At 37.5% G+C, this 23,511-nt stretch overlaps 1 protein-coding gene across 4 annotated transcripts in view; it reads left to right on the top strand.

The window, feature by feature from the left end:
• The window catches only part of Nckap1 (NCK associated protein 1), an 80,184-nt gene that overhangs the window by 39,984 nt on the left and 16,689 nt on the right, over positions 1-23,511 (top strand). For all 4 annotated transcript variants that reach the window (XM_021191938.1, XM_021191937.2, XM_029537119.1 and 1 more), the window contains 14 exons: positions 353-449; positions 735-841; positions 2,583-2,715; positions 5,646-5,727; positions 7,486-7,544; positions 11,059-11,204; positions 12,847-12,979; positions 15,662-15,781; positions 16,665-16,804; positions 17,815-17,946; positions 20,049-20,267; positions 20,672-20,802; positions 20,985-21,082; positions 22,677-22,770. In XM_021191938.1, the coding sequence (XP_021047597.1) occupies positions 353-449; positions 735-841; positions 2,583-2,715; positions 5,646-5,727; positions 7,486-7,544; positions 11,059-11,204; positions 12,847-12,979; positions 15,662-15,781; positions 16,665-16,804; positions 17,815-17,946; positions 20,049-20,267; positions 20,672-20,802; positions 20,985-21,082; positions 22,677-22,770 (1,691 nt within the window). The remainder of the gene's footprint in view (positions 1-352; positions 450-734; positions 842-2,582; positions 2,716-5,645; positions 5,728-7,485; positions 7,545-11,058; positions 11,205-12,846; positions 12,980-15,661; positions 15,782-16,664; positions 16,805-17,814; positions 17,947-20,048; positions 20,268-20,671; positions 20,803-20,984; positions 21,083-22,676; positions 22,771-23,511) is intronic.

Raw genomic sequence — 23,511 nt, 5'->3', positions numbered from 1 at the left:
ATCTCCCAGTCTCCAGATTAGGTTCACTGGTGAGCCTTCCAATTCTGGATTGTAGTTCATTTCAAATATAGTCAAGTTGACAACCAGGAATAGCCACTATACTCATGAAATAATTAGATATATCAATTTAGTTGTTATATGGATGATTATATATCCTCCCATGAACTTATATAAGAGGAAATGGTGATACTGCCTAATCCATCAGTGTTTCTTCAAGACAGAGAAGATTAGTATCATTTCCATAGACAGCAAATCAATTGGAAATGCACATTCTTTCTCTGTTATCATCCCCTGCACCTACATTGTCTACCCGAATGAAGCACAGGTGACATGCTGATATCTTTCTCTACAGTGGCTCAATGCACAGAGAAAGACGCAAGTTTTTACGGTCTGCACTAAAAGAATTGGCCACTGTCCTCTCTGATCAGCCTGGCCTGCTTGGCCCCAAGGTAACTGAGTGATAATTGTACCCTACCCACCCTGTAGAGCATGTTTTCTGTATGAAGTCTGCTCAAAGTGGGAGCAAGAATGCATTTGCTGGCTTGAGGCTTTGGCATCACACTTCTGTCTTTCCTATGCTCTTACATGTATGCTCATCTTTATGTGTACTGGTGTGTGCTGTCGTGATCTGAGTGGCTCTTTTACATTTAGAGTTATTCTTTGTCAGGGACTTTTCACATAGAGCAAGTTTTTAATCGTTGAGTAATCAGTTTTGTTCATTTATTTTTCAATAGGCACTTTTTGTTTTCATGGCATTATCTTTTGCCCGTGATGAAATTATTTGGCTACTCCGTCACGCAGACAACATGCCAAAGAAGAGTGCAGATGACTTTATAGATAAGTAAGTATCACATTAGAGCAACATCTATTTCCTGTTTAGTTTGGTTGATAGGTCATGAGTCTGAGGCCATATATTAAAGCAAAGATGTTTTAAAAACTCATTGGGGTTCTTTATATTTGTAATAGAATACATGTAGGCAATATTGCCTTAATGATGTAAATTAGAATGCAAAAACTCTAGGACTTAATAGTTCTATTATTGTAGTGTTAAGAACATTGTTCTTTGGCTCTGCCCAATAATATTTTCTGTGTTTGGTCCTCAAAATTATTTCTATATGTAACATTAAATAAAAATCATTAATGGTCTTATTGTCATCAATGTATCATTTGAAATATCTTCTTTTAGTCAATAGTTTCTTATTCAGAGTTAGAAATAAGCACAAACTGAAATTATTATTTCTTGCTATTATTCTTTGACCAATTATATATATATATATATATATATATATATATATATATATATATATATGTGTGTGTGTGTGTGTATATATATAGTGAAAATCATACTTTCATTTGAATATTCCACAGTTTTTTCTTTTTATGATTTTATTGCTATAAAAGAATTTTAAAAGGAAGTAACTGACATTAAAAATTAATGGCCTTGGACTGGAGAGATGGCTCAGCAGTTAAGAGCACTGACTGTTCTTCCAAAGGTCCTGAGTTCACTTCCCAGCAACCACATGGTGGCTCACAACCATCTGTAATAGGCTCTGATGCCCTCTTCTGGTGTGTCTGAAGATAGCTACAAGTGTACCCATATAAATAAAATAAACTTTTTTTTTTTTTTTAAAGTAAGAAAAGAGACAAAAGTAGGTGGCCTGGGTGTGGTAATCTACACATATACTCCCAGTTTGTATAATTCTCAGCACTTAAGAGGACTGTCTGGAGTTTGAGGCCAGCCTGGACTACATGGTGAAGGTTACACAGCAAAGATTATTCCCCCCCACAACCACCCCCCAACCAAAAAAATTAATGGCCTTTCTAGGGGGAAAGTTTTAGAAATAATACCAAAAACATTTAGTATTTTCTGTGATAACTGTGTGTAGCTGTCTTTGACTACTTTATGGATTCTTGGTTCTTCCACTCTACATTTTTTTCCTACCTTTTCAACACCCTAACACTAGATAGGAGAGGAAAAGGATAGAAGGGAAAAGGGGGAGACATTATTGCTAGAGTACTTCCTGCTGATTAGGGTGTTGAGGTGCTTGGGACAAATTTGATATTCTCTGTCAGGATATCTAAATATTTCTTCTTCTTCCTCCTCCTCCTCCTCTTCCTCTTCCTTCTCCTCCTCCCCCTCCTCCTTCTCCCCCTCCTCCTCCTCCCCCCTCCTCTTCCTCTTCTTTCTTAGGATTAGGCACATTTCTTCTACAGGATTAAGCACATTCCTCTCCCAATTTGTGTGACTACTTAATGAATTATGCACAACAGCAAACAACCAACAGCCCTACCCCTCTTGGTGTGCTAGCATTTATATAGCCTCTGAAAAGTCCCCAGAATTCCAGATATCACACAGTTGTAGAAGGTATCTGCAACTGGCACTGTCAGGCCCTTACTAGAGCACGAGGAGGCAAGTCATAGTCACCTGCTGTGGACAACCTGAAGCAGCCTTAAATCCCATACCTAGGATTAAAATGAAAACATATTCTTAAAATATTTCTCTGTATTTTTTAAAGAAACCAAAATTCTCACTATAGCAATGAGCTCATTATCTGAAATGTTTCTTTTGACTTTTCACAAAGGCACATTGCTGAGCTAATATTTTACATGGAAGAGCTTAGAGCGCATGTCAGGAAGTACGGGCCTGTCATGCAGAGGTACTACGTGCAGTACCTCTCTGGCTTTGATGCTGTTGTCCTCAATGAACTTGTGCAGGTAAGAAGTCTCCTAATCGTCTTTTTTTTTTTTAAAGATTTATTTATTATATGTAAGTACACTGTAGCACACTGTAGCTGTCTTCAGACACACCAGAAGAAGGTATCAGATCTCATTACGGATGGTTGTGAGCCACCATGTGGTTGCTGGGAGTTGTGAGCCACCATGTGGTTGCTGGGAGTTGAACTCAGGACCTTCGGAAGAGCAGTCAGTGCTCTTAACCGCTAAGCCATCTCTCCAGCCCTCCTGATCGTCTTTACTCTTTGCTTACTGCTTTTTGAGTAATTGACTTATAAACTACAATCATGTACCAAATGATGTAAGTAGAAATAAGCACTGGTCACATCTCTCAAAAGAGATCGCTGTCTACAAGTGAAGATACAGGCACTTACATAGTTGGTATTTCATATGAGTTTGTACAACTTGAGTATAAACATCATAAAGACAGTTACTCATTCCCAGGGTGAATATGTGTGCTGACCAGATTCTAGAGGGCCTTGCAAAAGAGCCTAGTCATAAGTCAGGACTTGGAAAAGTCTTGGTGGCCGAGTATGGATGAACCATTGCTACAGGCCAAGGAGAAGCAGAGCAGAAATTGCTGCGGTATGCTAGGTGGACACTGATTAAAGCCTGAGCTGGCACAGTGGCTGGGTAGCAATGGCTGAGCCAACAGGCAGTCTAGTGGGTGATTGGTTATTAGACTGAATAACAGAAATTACAAGATGGTCAGCAGATGAACAATCCCATCTGAACCTTAACTCAAGTGTCCTAATTTTATTTTTATTTGGGATTTTCCTCTTTGATTTTTAATCTTTGCTTTTTGCTAAAAATTTTCTGTAATTTTGTCTTTTTCCGCAGTAACACAAACTTTCTTTAATTTTATTTTAGGTAAACTGTAATTAAAAATAGATTTTTATTTTGTCTTACTCTATAAACTCACAGGTGCCTAAAACTACTATAAACTAATGAACAATACAAATAAAGGAGTGATAAAATTCTTTTTAAAAGAAGCTCTGGTTTTTCTGGACTTATTTATTTATTTATTTTATCCACTAGATGGCGCTTAGATACCCTTAAAAAATATTATTAAAGAGTGGTCATTAAAAGGACCAGAACATCATAATTTTTATTTACATCTGTTCATTAGATGAACTTTAGCCTATTGTTACTATTTCTTATGTATTTATTTATTTATTTTTCTTTTTTTTCTTATGTATTTATATAGCATGTAATTTTAAAACAAACTCAAACTTCCTGGTTTAATGTAATTTTTGAAACTATGTTGTAGCTCTTTGGATATTTACTAAGAAACTTTAAATGATTTTTGATGTATTACTAAAATGTTCAAGCCACTTAAAATATTGGAGTGCTTTATATAAAATAGAGAGTACTAATATTGAGAAAGTTCATAGTATTTCTTCTGGGACTGTAGTAAGATTAGTAGCAATAGCTAGAATAATAATATCAAAGTTGATGTCTCCAATGATAATATATCTTAATAAGTTGATATAGTTATGAGGGTAGATAATATAATCATTGTTGAAGAAAAAGAGTTAGTATAAATTGATTGGTATCTCATAAGGAACAGAGCCAGTGTTCAGACTTCAGTCTTAGCAGGAAAGACAGCTTTTTACTTCCTTCCTCTTTCTGGGTACAGTCACCGTGCTTTTAACTGGTTCCTAGGGTGTAAATATAAAAGTTAGTTCACAAACCTGTTAATAAAGTTTCTTGTTATAAATGTAACTTTTGTGTTGTACTAATATTTAAAGAACAAAATTAAACATTTTGACCACTTTTTAGTACATAGTTCAAAGATAACTACATACGTGTTGCTGTGTAAGTCTTGATGTTTTCAAACTATATTTTATATACATTGTTTATGAGCTAAGCATCTACCTTTATTTACTTTTTTAACTTTTAAAAAACATTTTTTTTATACTGTGTCTGTAAGGATGCCTTGGTTACGTGTTTTCAGTGTACTGTGTACAGATTTCAGTGTCCCCCACCGCTAGAAGAGGGCATTGGATCGCCCTGCACCTGAGTTACAGACAGTCGAGCATCACCATGTGGGTGCTAGGGTTCAGATCCCAGAAGAGCAGACAGTGCTGTCGACCACCGAGCTAACTCCAGCACAGCCAGTGCTGTCGACCACCAGGCTAGCTCCAGCCGCATATGTGCCTTTTTGTTTTTAATGTCCACTTTAGTTTCAGATTTTTTAAACTCAATTTTTGATTTTGCCTTGGAAGTGCTGTGGATAGAAGTAAGGGCCTGTCACCTGCAGGCCAAGAGCTCTGCTGCTGAGTGCCACCCCAGGTTCCCCTGGGTTCATTTCTTAACCAGATTAAAAAGAGTTAGTTTGGGAATTTTACTGTTTTATTGTGGCCCTACTACATTGAACATGCTTAGTCCCACCTGAAAGCTTGGCTTGGGTTTCTTTCTCTTTGGTTTTTTTGTATTTTGCTGTAGGTTTTTGTTTTTTTGTTTTGTTTTTTTGCGGGGGGGGGTCCTGTTTTTGAGGCAATTTTTTACATATATACGTAAAATATTCTGGGTTCCCCAGTTTTGATGCAGTGCGTATTCATGTACCACAGCACATTTGACACAGAACATTTCCAGCACCTTTCTGTGCATCTTCACGGTAGGTTTCTCATAGCTGTCCTTAACAGTCATGTCTTGTCACTGCAGTTCTAGCTGCCCCAAACTAATTTTCATGAATATGGAATCATACTTTGTAATCATTTATTAGTAGTTTTATTTTTTTTCTTTTAGCATAGTGCTGTTGAGATTTATTTTTGGTACAGAGCAGCATTTAGTTCCTTTTTCTTCCTGAAAATAATTCTGCAGTGTTGATCCATGGGTTTATCTGGCCATGTGCCGACTGACCTGTGAACTGTCTAATGAGATGACTTTCACATTACTTTTGTTCTCAGAATCTCTCTGTTTGCCCTGAAGATGAATCAATCATCATGTCCTCTTTTGTTAACACTATGACTTCCCTAAGTGTAAAACAAGGTAAGCAGCCTTTTGTCTTTCAGTTAAGCTTCATGTTGGATTATTAAAAGCAGAAATTTAAGTTAACTTTTATAAAATTGTTCTTTCATTTTTGGTTATATTTTTATCTGCTACCTTTGTCTTAATTTAATTCTGTCAGAGGAAAGTTTTCCAAATTGGATTTCAGATGGTGTTCATAAAAATGTGTAAGGTGAGCGGGAGCCCTAAGCATTGTGTGGCTGTGGCCCACGTGGGAGGGACAGCAGTGTGCAGTTAGGGATAGCATGTTGATCTGAAGCCACAGGTGGTGGGAACCTTCAGTGCCAGCTCTGGGGAGGCTGAAGCAGGCCAGCTTGCTCCACATTGTGTGTTCCAGTGAAGCCCTGATCAGAAAGCCAAGTAATAGCACGAATTTAAAGTCTGTACTGCTCACCTTATATATATATACTGTCCTGTTTAATCCACAACATTCAAAAGACAGCTGCTGCTTTTGTTTGTCAGATCTGGAAGCTAGAGATTTCCCTAAGGGTTTGACAGTTAACCTTTCAATCATTTGTAACTACGAACAGTTATTTGAAGTTAGATATGCCGACTCAAAAATCAGTGTTGTGCCTACACCAGCCGGCCGTGGTTTTAACCTTCTCTTCCAATAGTTTGATATGTTTTAGTTTTTATTCTCTATTAAAAAAATATCAAAAATCCTGAAAAGATGAGGTTGATCAGCATAGATTTTATTTCTGTCAAGCTGTATGTAGGAAGGAGACTGCTGCAGCGATGTGTAGTAATGCTTGGTTTGTGTGGCATTGTGTGACTCTAGCATTCTAACCGGCTGCACTGCTCTCCCATGTTGTCACTGTAAACTCATGAAGACTAGGAGCACTTCCAAGGGAGCTGCTGTCTCAGCACAGCTGCCGATTTTCTAGGATTTGAGAGGTGTTGCAGGCTTAGCGCTTACATTAACTTAATGTAAAATTCACTTAACATAAGCCATCCTAACTAATTTTCAATGTGTTATTCAGTTAGGTATGTTCAGTATCTAGGCACCAGTCACCAGAGATTGTTTAGACTCTACTCTCCACTCCTGCAGCCTATGACAACACCACTCTACATAGTGGTTTTGTAAATTTGCTCAAAAAAACCTTATTAGTGAGAGTGTATAGTTGTATCTTTGTGATTGTGACTGGCTGCTTTTTTTTTCTTTTTGGGGGGTGGGTCTCTTCTTTGTCCTCCAATTCTACATAATCCTTCTACCTCAGCCCCCCAATTAGATAGGAATTAGGCATTAGCCAGTGTGCCCGACTCTGACTCATTGAACACAATGTCATCAGGGTCCAGCAATATGTAGAATTTCCTTTCTATTTAAGGCTAATTTTCTTTTGTAATTACTGTGACATTTATTAAAATGCTTATTTTCATCAAACACGTAAGTTGCTTTCTTTTGGGGTATTTTGAACCACTCTGGTATGACAAGGGGTATGTAAATAACACTTTTTCTTTTCAGTTGTATGCCCAGAAATTGAACTATCTCATCTGTTTTTACTGTGTTTATTTTGGTTTCGTTATTTTCGAGATGGACCCTCACTGCTGGCTGTCCTAGAACTTACTGTGTAGACCAGGCTGGCCTCAAACTCAAAGAATTCTGCCTGTATCTACCTCCTACTTGCTGGGATTAAAGGCCTGCACCACTACATCAGCTGTCTTAGCTCTTAAAGTGGAAAATATAATTAGTGAATTATAAATTCATTAATTTGTTTTGTCCCCCTTTTTCTGTTATTGCAGTTGAAGATGGGGAAGTGTTTGATTTCAGAGGGATGAGATTAGACTGGTTTAGGTTACAGGTAAGGATAACTTGAATTGTGTTGTTCTGTTTTGTTTGAATACATTATAGTTTTGTAACTTTATGAATTAACTTACTGAAAAGATATCTTGTGTGCTAAACCACAAACATGAAACGTTTTGTACGTTATCAAACCTATATAAATATATTTCTAGCAAGCCAATAGGTTTTTAATAAAATAGGTTATGATTTTATAATATCTATAAATTTATATCCCTAGTTCTCTTGATTATCCTGATTCATATATGTAAATTTAATTTGAAAGCACAAAGGTTTTTTTTTTCATAAAGCATGTTTATAATATAGCTGTGAACTAAAAAAAAGCCATTTGGTAAAAACTTGGGCTTGTATGCTATATAGTGCTTGGTATAAGTCATACTTCCATTATAATACCAGAGCAACTGCAGACAATATGTAAACAGAGTTGTGATATATTTCAATGAAACTTTATTTATAAAAATACGCAACTAGGGGCTGGAGATGGCTCAGCAGTTAAGAGCACTGGCTGCTCTTCCAGAGGGCCTAGGTTCAATTCCCAGCACCCATATGGCAGCTCACAACTGTTGTAACTCCTGTCCCAACGAACCCTACACCCTCACACAAATGTACATGCAATCAAAATCACCAATAAGTAAATTAAAATAAATAAATTACTAAAAATATAATAAGCAATTGATCTGCACTTTCTGGCACCTGATCCATTAACCCAAACTTTTATTTCTAAACTATAGAACTATATAATTTTAGACTTCAGTAATGTCATTTCATATATATATTTTGATTATTAAAAAAGAAAATCAACCCTAGGCTGGAGAGATGTCTCAGCAGTTACGAGCACTGACTGCTCTTCCAGAGGGCCTGAGTTCAATTCCCAGCAACTGCATGATGGCTCACAACCATCTGTAATGGGATCTGATGCCTTCGTCTGATGTATCTGAAGACAGCTACAGTGTACTCATATAAATAAAATAAATTAAAAAAAAATCCTCATTACCTTTGTGTATACTATAAACAGTCTTTATTGTTAAGCAAAGGGAAGAGGGAGTTGCCCTGTTTGAGAGTTTTATAATCTTAACTATGGAGAAAAGGTTTACAAAGTATTTAAAAAAAAAAAAAAAAGTTGAAAGTCTTAAAAGACTGGGGCTGGAGAGAGGAGATAAGAACATTGATTCTTTCAGCGAACCTGAGTTTGCTTCCCAGCTTCCACACGACAGCGCACAGCTGTCTGTAACTCTGGTTCTAGGAGATTTGTTGCCCTCGTCTGCCTCTGGGCACTGTGTGTACAGATGGTGCATAGACATATGTGTAGGGGAAATACCCAAACATAATAAATAGATAAATAAAGGTTTTTTTTTGTTGTTGCTTTTTAAAAAAGGATTGAATTAAGAGATACCACAGATATGACTGTTAGTTAATTATACCATTGAAAGTGAAAAAGCTCACCTGGAATTTGTAGAAATGTTATACAAAGTTTGAAAGATGTGTGGAATTTGAATAGAACGGTAGCTTGTTTGGGTAATGAACAAAACTGAGTTTTCTTGTAAGAAGGAAATAAGGTGGCAGGACTTCCATCACTCAGAGTTGACTCCAGAGTGAAGAATGGGAGTGTTGAGATAAGTAAGTGTGGCCAGGGAGAGGCCAGGGACCCTACCCAAACCAGATGTCGTCGCAGTAGAGCAAAGGCATCGGAATGAGTTTTGGGAGAATTTTAAGTTGTGTGCTTTGTCCTCGCTTGAATCCTATTCAGTTTTGATTCTAAGATTTTTTTGTTTGTTTTTAATTTTTTTCATTTTCATTTTCATGTTTCACTTTGGGACTTCTTTATGTCTGCATTATTAGTCATTGTCTTTTTCCAAAGGATCACATTCCCTTATCACTTTAGACACTTAGGCATCTTCAGTTCCTTTCCAAATGTTGTCCTCTCATCTTTCTTCTCATCTATTTGGATTGTTCCTTTCTTAAACGTGGTTTGGGAGCACACTAATGCTTGCATTGTATCAGTAATGTCGAAAGCTTGTTTTCAGCCATTGCAGTTGGTGCTACTCCTGAATCTGTTTCCATAATGTTACTTAGATTCTGAGAATCAGTTAATGAAAATGTTTGTTAAAGGCATGGCCACAATGGACTCCTCTTTACAATAGGTAAATAAAAGCAGATAAATACAGTTAGGCTTGTTTTTAGTTTTTTGTTTTTCTGATGTATTTTTACATTACTTTCTGACTTGTTCCTATAGGGAATAGTAATGTCATCTACCTGAAGGCTTCTTACCACTGTAAGATTAGAGATTTAGTTTTTAATCTTGCTTATAAAACATAAGTTAGTTTCTTGTCACTCCTTGGGTGACAGGGCATGGAGTTCCAAGAGACCAGTGACTTGCACGTCCGTGACTCCTGCAAGAGTATGTTAAGGCCTTGCAGATGAATGCCGAGTATGCAGTGGGCATGCTTTGCAGCTGAGAGAGCTTAAGCTTGAGGAACTGCCTATTCTCTCAATAGCACACGTGCTTCTCAGTGGTTTATGTAAACTTCCCTTACTTCTCCAGTTTGACTGCTATCTTCGCAACCCCAATAAGTAGCCATGGGAATGAGTACTCTGGGTTGTACATCTTTTTCATATTTAACAAAATGCTGGAGTTAACGAGACCCACAAAGAAGTGCCTCCTAATGGCCAGAACTGTCATCAGCAGCTGGAATTCTGTTGCCCATCACATCTAGTCATTTCCCACAGTGAATCATCTGAGTAATCATCACTGTAGACCAAGCCATCATAAGCTGATGACATTCTTAGCATGGCTGTCCAATAGGCTTCTGCCACTTTTTGCTTTCTGGCTACATCCACCTTTCCTATTCCTCCCACGTGCAGCCAACTTTCTTCAAATGAACTGGCCATTACACAAAGCCCTCGGTGGCTCACCACTTCTCTTCCTTTGTTTGCACTCAAACCCTGGTCACTGTGACCAAGTGTTTATGTGTAAGCACTGTGTTCTCTCCTTACTCTCCACCCTTCTTAAGTGTCCATTGTTCATGCACAGGGTTCTGGTTTTGATTTGATAATCCTAGTTATGGAGTTTTTTTCTCCACAGCCTGCTTGAGAGTTTTAGTTAAGTCTTAACTTTCTTTGTATGACCCATTTTAATTTACTTACTTGCATGTGTTTGTAGAAGTTATCAAATTAGTTTAGTCTATTGTTTTATCCAGTTTTGTGTATGTGTGTAGATGTTTCTGGACAGGGCACACATATGGAGGGCAGGAAAAATCTCTTGGGAGGCAGTTTTTTCTTCCACTATGTGGGTTCAAGGGATTGATTGAACTAGGTCATTTGGATCAACTCAAACAACCCAACTTGCTAAGCCAGTGTACCAGCACCTACTGTGAACAATTGTAGAAAATAATGCTTTGATACAGTATTAAAGCTTAAATGTTTCTCAGTAATGGACTTTTTTCCTCTGTACAATGACAAGCTTTGAGTCATTAGTCTGTTCCTAACTACTGTTATTTGTTGTTGAATTGCTACAGGCTTACACTAGTGTCTCCAAAGCTTCACTTAGCCTTGCAGATCACCGAGAACTTGGAAAGATGATGAACACTATCATATTCCATACAAAAATGGTAGATTCCTTGGTTGAAATGTTGGTGGAAACATCTGATCTTTCCATATTTTGGTATGTTGAAATTTTCCTTAAATTTAAACTGGAAATGTTTTATTATGAAGCTGCTTGATTGTTTTCTGTTAGTATCTATCTCAAGATAGCTCAGTATCAGATTCTTAACCATAAATGGAACAATAGACTTTTATAAAAACTTTGTAACAAGCTGGGTGCACCTTTAATCCTAGTACTTGGGAGGCAGAGGCAGGTGAACATCTGAGTTCCAGGCCAGCCTGGTCTACTGAGTTCTAGGACAGCCAGGACTACACAGAGAAACTTTGTAAGAAAAAGAAGCTTGCAGAATTGAGATTTTTATGTCTGGTTTTAGTTACTCCTAAGAGCAGCCAACTCTTCCTAGTGTGAACTTTCTTGCGCTTCGTTTGAAAATATGTGTCTCACATTAAGGGCTTATTTGCATATTTAGTGAGTGTTAAAAGATTGTGGATAAATCAAGAAGAGCAAATATGGAAATTAATACCTGGTAACAAACACGCCTACAGTGTTAGACACTTATGTCACAGTGATGTGCTGGCTGCTCCTTGCACTGTTGTAAGCACAGCCTCTCCACACTTCGTACTGCCATTCACTTTTCTCCCGTTAGCCTCTCCAGAAAACTTGTTTCTTAAGGAAAGGTTATGTTCTTTCCTTTTTGTCTAACATACTAAATATTTTATGTTGGAACGAATGACAGATGGAGGACAGAACCATAAACAAAGCCACACCACAGTTCAGACTGGAGTGCTTTCACTCTGTAGCTGTGTGGTAGTAATTTGGTTCCCTGCTTCTTCGCCTTCTAGAGGGGTAAACTGGGACACCATGTCTTGGTACTTCTAAAGCTTTGAGATAGATCTGACTGGCTAGTGGAAACAGTGTCTCGGTATCCATAGAGAAGATGATGGGAAGCTTTTGATTTTAGCAGTTTGTTAGGAAAGCTTTTACTACTTGTGCTGGAGAAGAAATCACCAGGAATGAGGGCCTGATTCTCAGAGAAATACACCTGTCCATTCACTTTTTGGGTTTATATTTTGACTGTATGTTAAATGTATGAGAATTTTAAGATTATTTGGATCCCTTTGTTACTGTCTCAAAGCCTGTCCTAGAAAGAGGGTGAACACTTTTTGTATTCTTTTTTTAGCTCTAAAAGGGTTCCTATTGTAAAAGAATACAATTAGAAACTTCTTTCTGGTTTCTTAGAGATAAAAGCATTTTTTTATAATGTTTAAATTGTCATATTTGCTTAATTTTATTCATATTTTAAAAATCAATGGCATGATTGTTTAGTTGGTAATATTTTTCTCAGTGATATTTAAAATAATAGTAGTCCTTATAATTGATAATTCCTTAACCCATGATAAAATTTGAAGATAAGAGTTTTGAATGTCATGTATTCATATTTTATAGATATCACATATTACCTGTTTAAGTTTTTATTTAAAGTGTCTTGATATTATACAAAGAGTATTACTCTGAATGAATTATTGACATGTGAAAGGTATTTTGAGGGGGAAATAACTGTTCTTAAGGGAATAAGTGTGGTCAGTTGGTAACCTTTATTCACTTGGGTTAAGAGAATTCAGCAGCCATCGGGTGCTGTATCATCTGTTTGCGTGTAAGCTATGAGTGTAGCGGTTAGACTGTTTTCTGTCTTTCCTAACAGTTTTTACAGCCGTGCTTTTGAGAAGATGTTTCAGCAGTGCTTGGAGCTGCCCTCTCAGTCAAGATACTCCATTGCCTTTCCTCTGCTCTGCACTCACTTCATGAGCTGCACACATGAACTGTGTCCTGAGGAGGTAACTTCACCCGCCATGGGCCTTATGTGGTGAAGCTCGACCAAATGGGTAGTTAGCCGAATGTTTATGACGACATAATTACTTAATTTTTCTCCTTACCTAAACCATCTTTATATAGAATCAGAGAAATTCTTAGATACATGATAAAACAATGATCAGTAAGATGTATGATAGAGGCAAATAAGAATATATGTGGGTGCATAGATATGAACATATATCAGTCATTTGTCTTTTAAAATAACTGATATGCTTGGTATTATTGTTTATAGATTTATTCATATATATTGTAATAAAATTTCTATATTTTTTATTGTAAGACTGAAAGGACTTGCAAATTGGATTTATGGAGAACTGACTTGTAATATCATGGATATGTTAGGCAGAACCCAGGTTTTCTGATATAAGCCTATAGTTCCTGAGGACAACTAATCAGTAATTTTGGAGATCCTAAGTATCTATAAAAAAAGTACTGTGTATCAAAAGGTTCTAGCTTGGAAAAATAAGTTACACTGCATGGTGACACAGTTACTAATAAGGAACTGGGCATAGTGGTGTTCCCAGCACTCAGAAGGCTGTGGCAGGAAGATGGCAAGTTCAAGGCCAGCCTGAGCTACCTCAAGAGACTATCTCAGATAATAGTAATGATAACGAATATTTTAAATAGCTAAAATGAATAGATTTTTAATGTTTTTACTACAGAAATCAAGTTGGTAAAGTGATTGGATCTTTCTGTAGTGTACACACAGATCATAATGCCATGATGCTGGGAGTCCACAGTGTGGTAGAGTGCTTGCTGGGTGTTCACAGGCCCTGGGCTTATCCCCAAAATAAAAGGAAACTATAGAAGGCTGGAGAGATGGCACAGCCATTAAGAGGACTGGCTCTTCTTTCAGAGTTCCTGAGTTCAATTCCCAGCAACCACACGGTGGCTCACAACCATCTGTAATAGGATCTAGGTGTCCAAGGAGAACCACAGTATACTCAAATACATAAAATAAATATTTAAATTTTTTTTAAAAAAGTATAAAAACATGAAGTATCAAATTGTATCCCCAATAGGTGTAGTTATCATTTGACAACCCGTGAGGAAATAAAATGAAAAGATGTGTCTCTGGTCTTGAAAAAATTATTTTATAAGTGTGGCAATACAACACATTAAAAATTGAGTGCTGTATTTTTTTTGTAACTTAGTGTTTACTCTCTTTTCTTAGAACTGCAGAATATGTTGAAAAGAAACTTGAGGTAGCATATCTCTAGCTTGTGAGTACTCTGTGAGGAGAGGACTTTGAGAGAGGTGAGGTCAGAGGAAGCCTTAGGAAGCTGACAGGAAGACTTGCGTGACATGTCAAGAGACACAGTCGAGCCTGTTATCCCCACTACTTCAGAGGCGGAGGCAAGAGGATTACATGGTTAAAGTCCAGGCTAGGCAACATACTGAGAGCCTGTCTCCAAATACAAAAAGGGCAGAAGAAGGTTGGGGATGTCATTTATTGGTAGAATGCTTGCGAAGTTAAGCATGTGCATGGCTCTGGTTCAGTCCACTAGGCACGCTCCCCCCACCCCAATCTGAGCTGCCTCCCCACATACACATACAGATTGACCAATATTTCATTAGCTCTGGCTATAGTGTTTGGCTTCCTATTACAGTTTACAAGGTCATTTGAAATTAAATTCAAGGTTTACAGATTCAGGAAAGATTGCCTCGTGGGTCAGATATTTCTTGTTCTGTACCTTTATTTCAACACATAGAGACTTTCTGTATGTTACACGAATATGAAAGACAGAGGAGGAAATTGTTTCTTCTTCTCATGTATTGTGGAGAATTTATGGCTTCATATACAGAATATTCTAGTTATTTTTGACAAAAATCTCCCACCAGACAGCTACAAACCACCAAAATTAAACACTAACTCCTGTGGAAATAAATAGGTAGTATATTACATAGATATAAATATATATGTTTATATATGAATATTAATAATATCCTGGAATGAGGCACACCATCCCCACTCTTGCCGAATTCAAAGAATGCATGTTCAGTTTTGTTTGTCTTTTCCCCTCCCTAGGAAGCAGGAAGGGAGGAGATAATTTCAGAAATTTTAAATATTTTCTTTATTTTCCCAACTTGATTTATAATACTTTTTTTATTTATGTATTTGAGTTCTTATGTGTTTACTGCAGAACTATATATTAGGAGTAAATATTAAAATGATTTAAGATTAGAAAACTAACATAAGTCTGTACATGTACATATGTACCTTATTTTTAAATATTGAAAAACTAGATTTAGAACATGGTGAATTCGAATGATGAAATATATAGCTTATTATCTTCCTTTTTGTGATAGGATCTGAGTCTTGTGATCCTTCTGCCTCAGTTTCCCCAGTGCTGGAATTACAAATGAGTGCTACCATACCTGGCTAAATACATAGTTTTATGCTTTATAAATAGAGATTTTAGAAGATTGTTCTTAAATCATAATTTTCTTACATTGTTACCAAGTTTATAATATTTTATATGAACACATATAATTTAATTTGGGTTGTAGAGAAAGCAACACACATATACTTCCCCAGCCCTTATAGCAGAATAGGACTTCCCCTGAATTTTCATGTATGTGTAAAGTGTTTTGTTGAGATCATGTCCTTGTGACCTGTGTCACTTCTGTCTTCTGCCCACCAGCGCCATCATATAGGAGATCGTAGCCTTTCCCTGTGCAATATGTTCTTGGATGAGATGGCCAAACAAGCTCGAAACCTCATCACCGATATTTGCACAGAACAGTGTACTCTTAGTGACCAGGTAATATTTTTAAGTTTTTCAATTATTTCTTCTGTCAGTGTTAGAATTATCCTTAGAGAAACATCTATAGCTCTGCCAGGCAGTAGTGGCACACGCCTTTAATCCCAGCACTTGGGAGGCAGAGGCAAGCAGATATCTGTGAATTTGAAGACAGCTTGGTCTACACAGTGAGTTCCAAGACAGTCAAGCTACACAGAGAAATCCTATCTTGGAAAAAGAGAAAGAAAACATCTGGGTCTCCATCTGTAAAACCTGCCCCTGTTTCCCAGATGCTTGCAGTATGAAACTCTCTCTGGCTTTACTCTCAGGACCCTCTTGACAGCAAAAAGTACTATGTTTTTTAAAAAAAGATTAATTAATTTATTTTATGTATATGACTACACTGTAGCTATCTTCAGACACACCAGAAGAGGGCATCAGGTGCCATTACAGATGGTTGTGAGCTACCATGTGGTTGCTGGGAATTGAACTCAGGACCTCTAGAAGAGCAGTCAGTGCTCTTAACCACTGAGCCAACTCTCCAGCCCCCAAAACTATTCACTGTCTACTTTATGCTCTATTGTACAGTGTGCCCACTAGATACTAGATTTAGTTTCTTCTTTGTAGGCCATTTACATAATTATAGTGACTGTTATATCTTACTCCATAATTACCTGGTATGTTTTTATTTGTCTTTTGAATAATAACTTGCATAGACCTTGATACTTGAGTAAGTTTCTGCCTCCGCCATGCTGTGTAGGGCCTGTGATCTAGATAGGTAAAGTACTCCTGCATTTCCGTCCTACTGCTTGCTCATACCAAGCCAGCCAAGGTATCCTGCAGTAGTTTATACATTCAGAGAAGTCGGTGCAGCAGTATAACATCATTTTTTACCCAATTTCAGTTATTGCCGAAGCATTGTGCCAAAACCATCAGTCAAGCAGTGAATAAGAAGTCAAAAAAACAGACTGGCAAGAAGGGGGAACCTGAAAGGGAAAAACCAGGTGTTGAGAGCATGAGGAAAAACAGGCTGGTAGTGACCAAGTAAGCCTTCCGCTTCTCCTGTGTCTGCTCGGGTGGGGATTCTCTCCTCTTGTGGTGTTAGAACTGAGGCAGTGATAGGAAGTAAGCAGATTTTATTTTCTAACCCTTACAAAACAAACAAACCAGAACAGAAATTCTTGTAGGTTTGATTATCTGTTAGTCCTATATTCTAAAATGTAGACTCATTGTGCCACTGCTGTGACAAAGTACCCAGCCAACGTAATCTAAGAAAGAGACGTTTATTTGGCTCCCAGTTTGAGGGTACCGTCCTGGCGAGGGAGACAGGGAGGCTGGGGGCCTGGACACACTGTACCTGCATCCAGGAAGCAGGGCTCCAGCTAGTGGAGTGACCCAGCTCACGGTTCCCTGTTAGCCCTCACAGACACACCCATGGGCGTTACCCAGGTGACTCCATCTGTCAATACTAACCATCACATAGGTAATAGGTGCTATTTGTCTTGATGTACAGAATGCTAAAGGTCAAGAATCTGTCTCAAATTCTCTGACATAAATCAGGTTGTGGACTTAGCACTTAGTGATACATCAGAATATGTCTGATACCATTATTTGAAAAAATAACTATGCTAGCTTGTACTCACAGATATTAGTTAGCATTTTGATTGATGGTTAGGAAAGCAGAGGTGGACAGTAATTGGGTGAATGTTGTTTGTTAAATGTTCTACCTGTTCCTAAGGTGAAGAAGCCGTTGCCACTTTATAAACAGTGCCTCCGCTCCCACAGCAGATTAACACCATCAGGAGGAAGCTATTGCTGCTGAGGGCTGAATAAACGCCTTTTCTTGTGGCGCTCAGTACATTTATTATTAGCTGAATGTAGAGGGATATGAATGATTCTGCTTAAATATTGCTTGAGTTAGATATAAACCTTTTGAACTATCAGATTAAGAATAAAAAATTAAATTCTGCAGTGTTCTCTGTAAGTCTTGCTATTTTTATGAAATTGATTTGGAAGTCCCTGTGATGTAATTATTATTTATTACTGTTTTTCAGCCTTGATAAGCTGCACACTGCACTTTCGGAGTTATGCTTCTCCATAAATTATGTCCCAAACATGGCAGTGTGGGAGCACACCTTCACACCGAGGGAGTATCTGACTTCTCATCTGGAAATCCGGTTCACTAAGTAAGAGGACACGCAGACTGCTGCCACTGCTTCAGTTAGCAAGCTTGTATTCGTTACCTGATGCCTATCCAGTACCAACTGTTCTTAGACTAACTGAGGTGAACTGGTGCACTGCAAATAGCAGTGGGCCGAGAACCGTGTGGAATAGTGAACTGAGACGTACTGGGCAGTCAGTAACGTCCTCCTAAGATGTAGTTGCCGTACACAAACAGGGCTTATTAACTTAGTTTGTCTTCAAGCTTATGGAGGGTAGGTGAGTAAGGCCAGGAGCTCATGAGGACGCAGTCAGTAAAGAGCATAGCGAGTGAGGAAAGATGCAAGCATCGACTGCCAGCAAGTGCGTAGTTCTCAGTAGAGGGTTACAGACGTTTGAGTGATACTGCACTAAGGAATAAAAAATTCTTTCAGTTCTAGGAGTGGTACTTTAGATTTCTGAAAGTTAGTGTTTATTACTTAAATTTTAATCTTGAAAATTAATAATGTAATAATAATTTAATCTTAGTATCTGAAAATTTTGCCAAAGGATTTTGAAAGTGTTTATGGTCATGAATGAGTAATGTTTCCATTTCTGTACTTGAAGCATTGTGGCAAGGAAATAGAATAAAACTGGAGACTCTATCTGGTATGACAAGAACACTGCAACAGGAGAACAAAGTAGGACTATATAAAAACAGCAGTAAATGGAGTATTGAACTAGTAATTGTCAGTGAAGCGGCCAGCGCTGAACAGTCTCTTGTTCCCATTCTTAAGTCAGATACACTGACAGTAAAACTTCAGTATTGAGACCCAAGGTGCACTCTGCCTTCTGTCCTTACCACTGTTAGCTGGGTGGGTGGGACACTGCTGACCAGATCTGAGGCTCAGTTTTTAGCCCCTGTGTTCTCCTTTTGTAAATAGTTTGGTTATAATCTGTGGGGGTGCCAGTGCCCTTTCTTCCCAAACATCTTTTAGTGATTGGGTCAAGACAAGGGAGCAACTTGCTTTGTTTGGGTTTGTTTTGTTTTTATTGTTCAGTTTTAGTTTTATTCTTCAGAGACTAAATACAAGAGTAGTAATTTTCATCTTGAGTTGGCCTATCTGGATGTAGTCCTAGCTGTGGGCTTTGTCTGCTTTGTAAAAGATGCATCTTTACAAATACAAGTCTAATGCTAATGGGAACTTCTTAAAGTGATAGGGACTGGCAGCAAGGCTCTGTGGGTAAAGATGCTTGCTGCGAAGCAGACAGACACTTGGTAGGAGAACTTACTTTACAACATTGTTCTTTAACTTACACACACACACACACACACACACACACACACACACACGTAATTTATCTGTGTAATTTTTAAAAACTTTAATTGTAAATAAATGTAATTTAAATAAAAAATTTTTAAGGGAATAGGAGGGACTGATGCAGAGAAAGATCACTTAGAGAAGCTTGTGTTTCCTGTTAGCTTTATATATACATGGCGAGTAAACATGCTTTAATGTGCTGTTCAGTGTCATCTAATTTAACTGTCAAGTAGTTTGTTGAAGACCAACATTAAGTCAAACATTTATAGATGCTCATTTATTTTGTCAACTTTAGATCAGGGTGTATAATTTTATAAATGGTTAATTAAACTATTATCTCTAGTTACATATTTACATTCTCTTTAGGTAAAAGTTTTCTTTTTGAAAACTGCTCATTCTAAACAGATAACATCCAGTGACTCTTTTATAGTTTCCTTATGGTTTGAACTTTATTTATGAAATGTTAGTGATGATAACTGCATAGCCATGTTAGTACACACTAGGATTTAGTTCATTCGCATAAAATCCAAAAAGCTTCAAGCAGCAGTGCCAAGTAAATTTAAGTTATAGGGTAAATATTTCATTGTCTTTGCTATATTAATGGAGTTTTTAAAGTCCATTTTATGTCTAGTCATTGTTAGTAACTTACATTCTCAGAATGATTTTTAATGATTTGTATTCCCATTTTATCATTTTTAGGATATGAGATAACAGTAATTTCATGGCTTTATATAAATTTTTTTATTGCTTATTTGATATTAGATGTTAGCAGGTTGAGTAGATTGTTTGCACAAGTGAGAAAATCTTATGTCTGTTATTATCCCCAGATCAATTGTTGGAATGACTATGTATAATCAAGCTACACAGGAAATTGCAAAGCCATCAGAGCTTCTAACAAGTGTAAGAGCATATATGACTGTACTCCAGTCCATAGAGAACTACGTGCAGATTGATATCACCAGAGTATTTAATAATGTCCTTCTTCAGCAAACACAGCACTTAGACAGCCACGGGGAACCAACCATCACGAGTCTGTACACAAACTGGTGAGCAGCCATTTGCAAGCTTGAGGGATGGAAAGTTTTGTTTTGTAGTAAACTCCTTAGGAAAACCATTTTATGGCTAAGTTTTTATATATGAATCTCTTGCCTGTATGTATGTATGTATGTATGTATGTATGTATGTATGTATGTATGTGTACCGCGTGTGTTACTGGTGCCCTTAAAGGCCAGAAGAGGGCATCAGGTCCCCTGAAACCAGAGTCACAGTTATGAACCAGCACGCATATGCTAGGAAGCAGGCCTTCAGTGTTCTTCCCCAAGCTGCCCTCCCTCCAGCATTATCTACCACTTATTTTATCAGTTAACTTAAAACTTATATGTAGGGATGTAGACTAATAAATACTTGAACAAACCATTCCTCCTAGTTACAAATTTATTTTTCTTTTTAGGTACTTGGAAACTTTATTAAGACAAGTCAGCAATGGCCATATAGCTTATTTTCCTGCAATGAAAGCATTTGTGAATTTACCCACAGAAAATGAATTAACATTCAATGCAGAGGAATATTCTGATATATCAGGTGAATATTATATGCTAGATTTAGAAAATGAAGAAAGCCTGATTGTTTTACGTGGTAACTTAATTTGGCTTGGTTGTTTTGGGTATTAATAATTAGTTTGTAAGCTGGGATAGTCCAGTATGTCAATGTAACTTAATGTATTTGCTCTGTCAAGAAACTGAAATTAATTAATTTCCTTTCAGAAATGAGATCATTATCAGAGCTCCTAGGCCCATATGGGATGAAGTTTCTGAGTGAGAGTCTAATGTGGCATATTTCATCACAAGTTGCTGAACTTAAGGTACAGTCGTCACCAACCCACCCTGCTGTCCTTGTTTGCAGTGTTGGGGTTTGAACCTCTGACCTCTCACATGTTAGGCAAGTGCTCTACCACTGAGCTACATCTCCATTGTTTTTCTCATTTTTTATTTTGAAACAGGGTCTTGTTAATTTCCCAGACTGGCCTCAGCCTTCTGTACCAGCCTCACAAATAGCTAGCAGTTTGAATATAAGCTGCTCTACATGGCTTTAATTCACCCTTTAAACATTCACTCTTGTAAAACATTTCAGGAATGTCAAAATACCTAGAATTTAAATTAGCCTGACAAGAAAGTACTAGCACGTAAGTGAAGTTAAAGCAATGCAGAGCCTCTCAATGACATCTTGGTTTAGTTGCAGGTAAGAAAACAAAGAGGCCAAAATGGTGAATTAATTTGTAAAAGTGATTGGTGTTCAAGATTCTGTGTTCTTAAGCTTTTATTCTGTTGCATAATGATGCTTTTATTTGATTATGTCCAAATTCTCGCCCAAGTTGTTCGTTCCAATTTATTATTTGAATATGTTGCTTTTCACATTACCACAGATTGTAACATGAACATTATTAGTTTATTGGGCAGTATTAGAAATTGAGTGCAGGGCCTCTCGTGTGTTAGGCAAGTTCTCTACCACGAGCCACATACCTGGTTTCTTAGTTAGGGTTGCTATTGCTATGAAGAAACACCATAACCAAAGTCAAGTTGCAGAGGAAAGGGTTTATTTGCCATATGCTTCCACATCATAATCTATCACCGAAGGAAGTCAACAAGAACTCAAGCAGGGTAGGAACCTGGAAACAGGAGCTGATGCAGAGTCCATGGAGGGCTGCTGTTCACTGGCTTGCTCAGCCTGTTTTAGAAAACCATCAGCCCATGTATAGCATCACCCACAATGATCTGAGCCTTCACCCATCACCCACTAATGAAGAAAATGCCCTAGAGCCAGATCTTTTGGAAGCACCTTCTGAATGAGGTTCTCTCATTTCAGATGACCCTAGTGTGTGTCAAGTTGACATAAAACTAGCCAGCAAACCTAGAATGTTTTATCTTAAATCCTTTAAGCAGGTTGAAAATGTCTTTGGACTGCTTCATGTTTAAGTAAAGATATTAATGGCAACAACATTTTAAATTACCATTTTTATCATTTTAGGAAATATGTCAGTGCTGAGATAAATTATATTGAATAAGAACACACACACATTTGTATGTATTTATAAAATGGCTCTACATTTTGAGAGAACTTTAATTTGGGTCACTAAACCTCCTGGAACTTGCCAGACTAGAAAAGTCCTGTTTAAAGTACTGTAGTGTGTCTGAGTATGTGGTGGTCCTTACTCTTGCTTCTTACTCTGCTGAATTTTCCTGACCTCTTCATGAATTGGAAACCGAAAGGAAAATAAATAGTAGTCTTACATAAGTCATTTTGAGATTCTTTTATTAAAACAATTGTACAGCATGAACCTCTGGGCTTGATGAATTTTGTTTTTTGTCTTTCAAATGGTAACTCACAAACAAGTACATGAGTCATTAAAACAAAGATCCGTGCCTGACCTGGACTCCTGTCTTTTTTTTTTTTTTTAGAAACTTGTGGTGGAGAATGTTGATGTTCTAACACAAATGAGGACCAGCTTTGACAAACCCGACCAGATGGCTGCACTCTTTAAAAGATTATCATGTAGGTTACCCATAGTATTTTTTATAAACATTCAAAAGATCTAACGTGCAATATATAATTTCTACCCAAAATTTGTAACATCAATGCAAGCGACAAACTATGAAAAGTGTTCTTTAGCATATGAAGAGAAATAGCAAAAAAAAAAAAAAAAAAACTAGTCACAGGGTCTTTTCAGTGTACATCTACTTCATTCATTCATTCATTGGTTCATTCTCCAGGTGGCAGGGTCTCACCCAGACGGGCCTTAAACTTACAATGGTCTGCCTGCCTCTGCTTTTTGAGTTGCTAGGATTAAAAATGTGTACCACTACACCAACTTTACTTCAGATATGCTTGACTACATTTTTTTTTTCATTTTTTTTAATACATGACAGTTACTAGCAAATATTACCTTTAATGAATTCTTGAGCCTACTAAACTTAATATATTAAGTCTACATTAATTCCACTAAGAGATAACTAGCTTTGAATCTGTAACTTTCTAAAACTCATTTCCCCGATGTGGCCAGACACCGAGTAAAGGCTATGTGTATGTGTTGACAGGTTTTAGATCTGTGACCGTAGCCCCAGTCAGCAGCTCTGTCCTCTCAGCAACCCCTCTGTCTGTTGTCCTCTCCCTATTCTTAAACTCTCACACACGTTCCTGACACCACAGAGCAGACTCAGGCTTGGCTTCTCTCACATAGCATGCTTTTGAGATTCTTCAGTCTGTGTTGTCCACTGCATCCTCTTTTTTTTTTTT

This window comes from Mus pahari, chromosome 3 (genome assembly GCF_900095145.1).
Source record: "Mus pahari chromosome 3, PAHARI_EIJ_v1.1, whole genome shotgun sequence".
Classification (NCBI taxonomy): Eukaryota; Metazoa; Chordata; class Mammalia; order Rodentia; family Muridae; genus Mus; species Mus pahari.
This window is presented reverse-complemented; position numbering and strand designations above follow the sequence as displayed.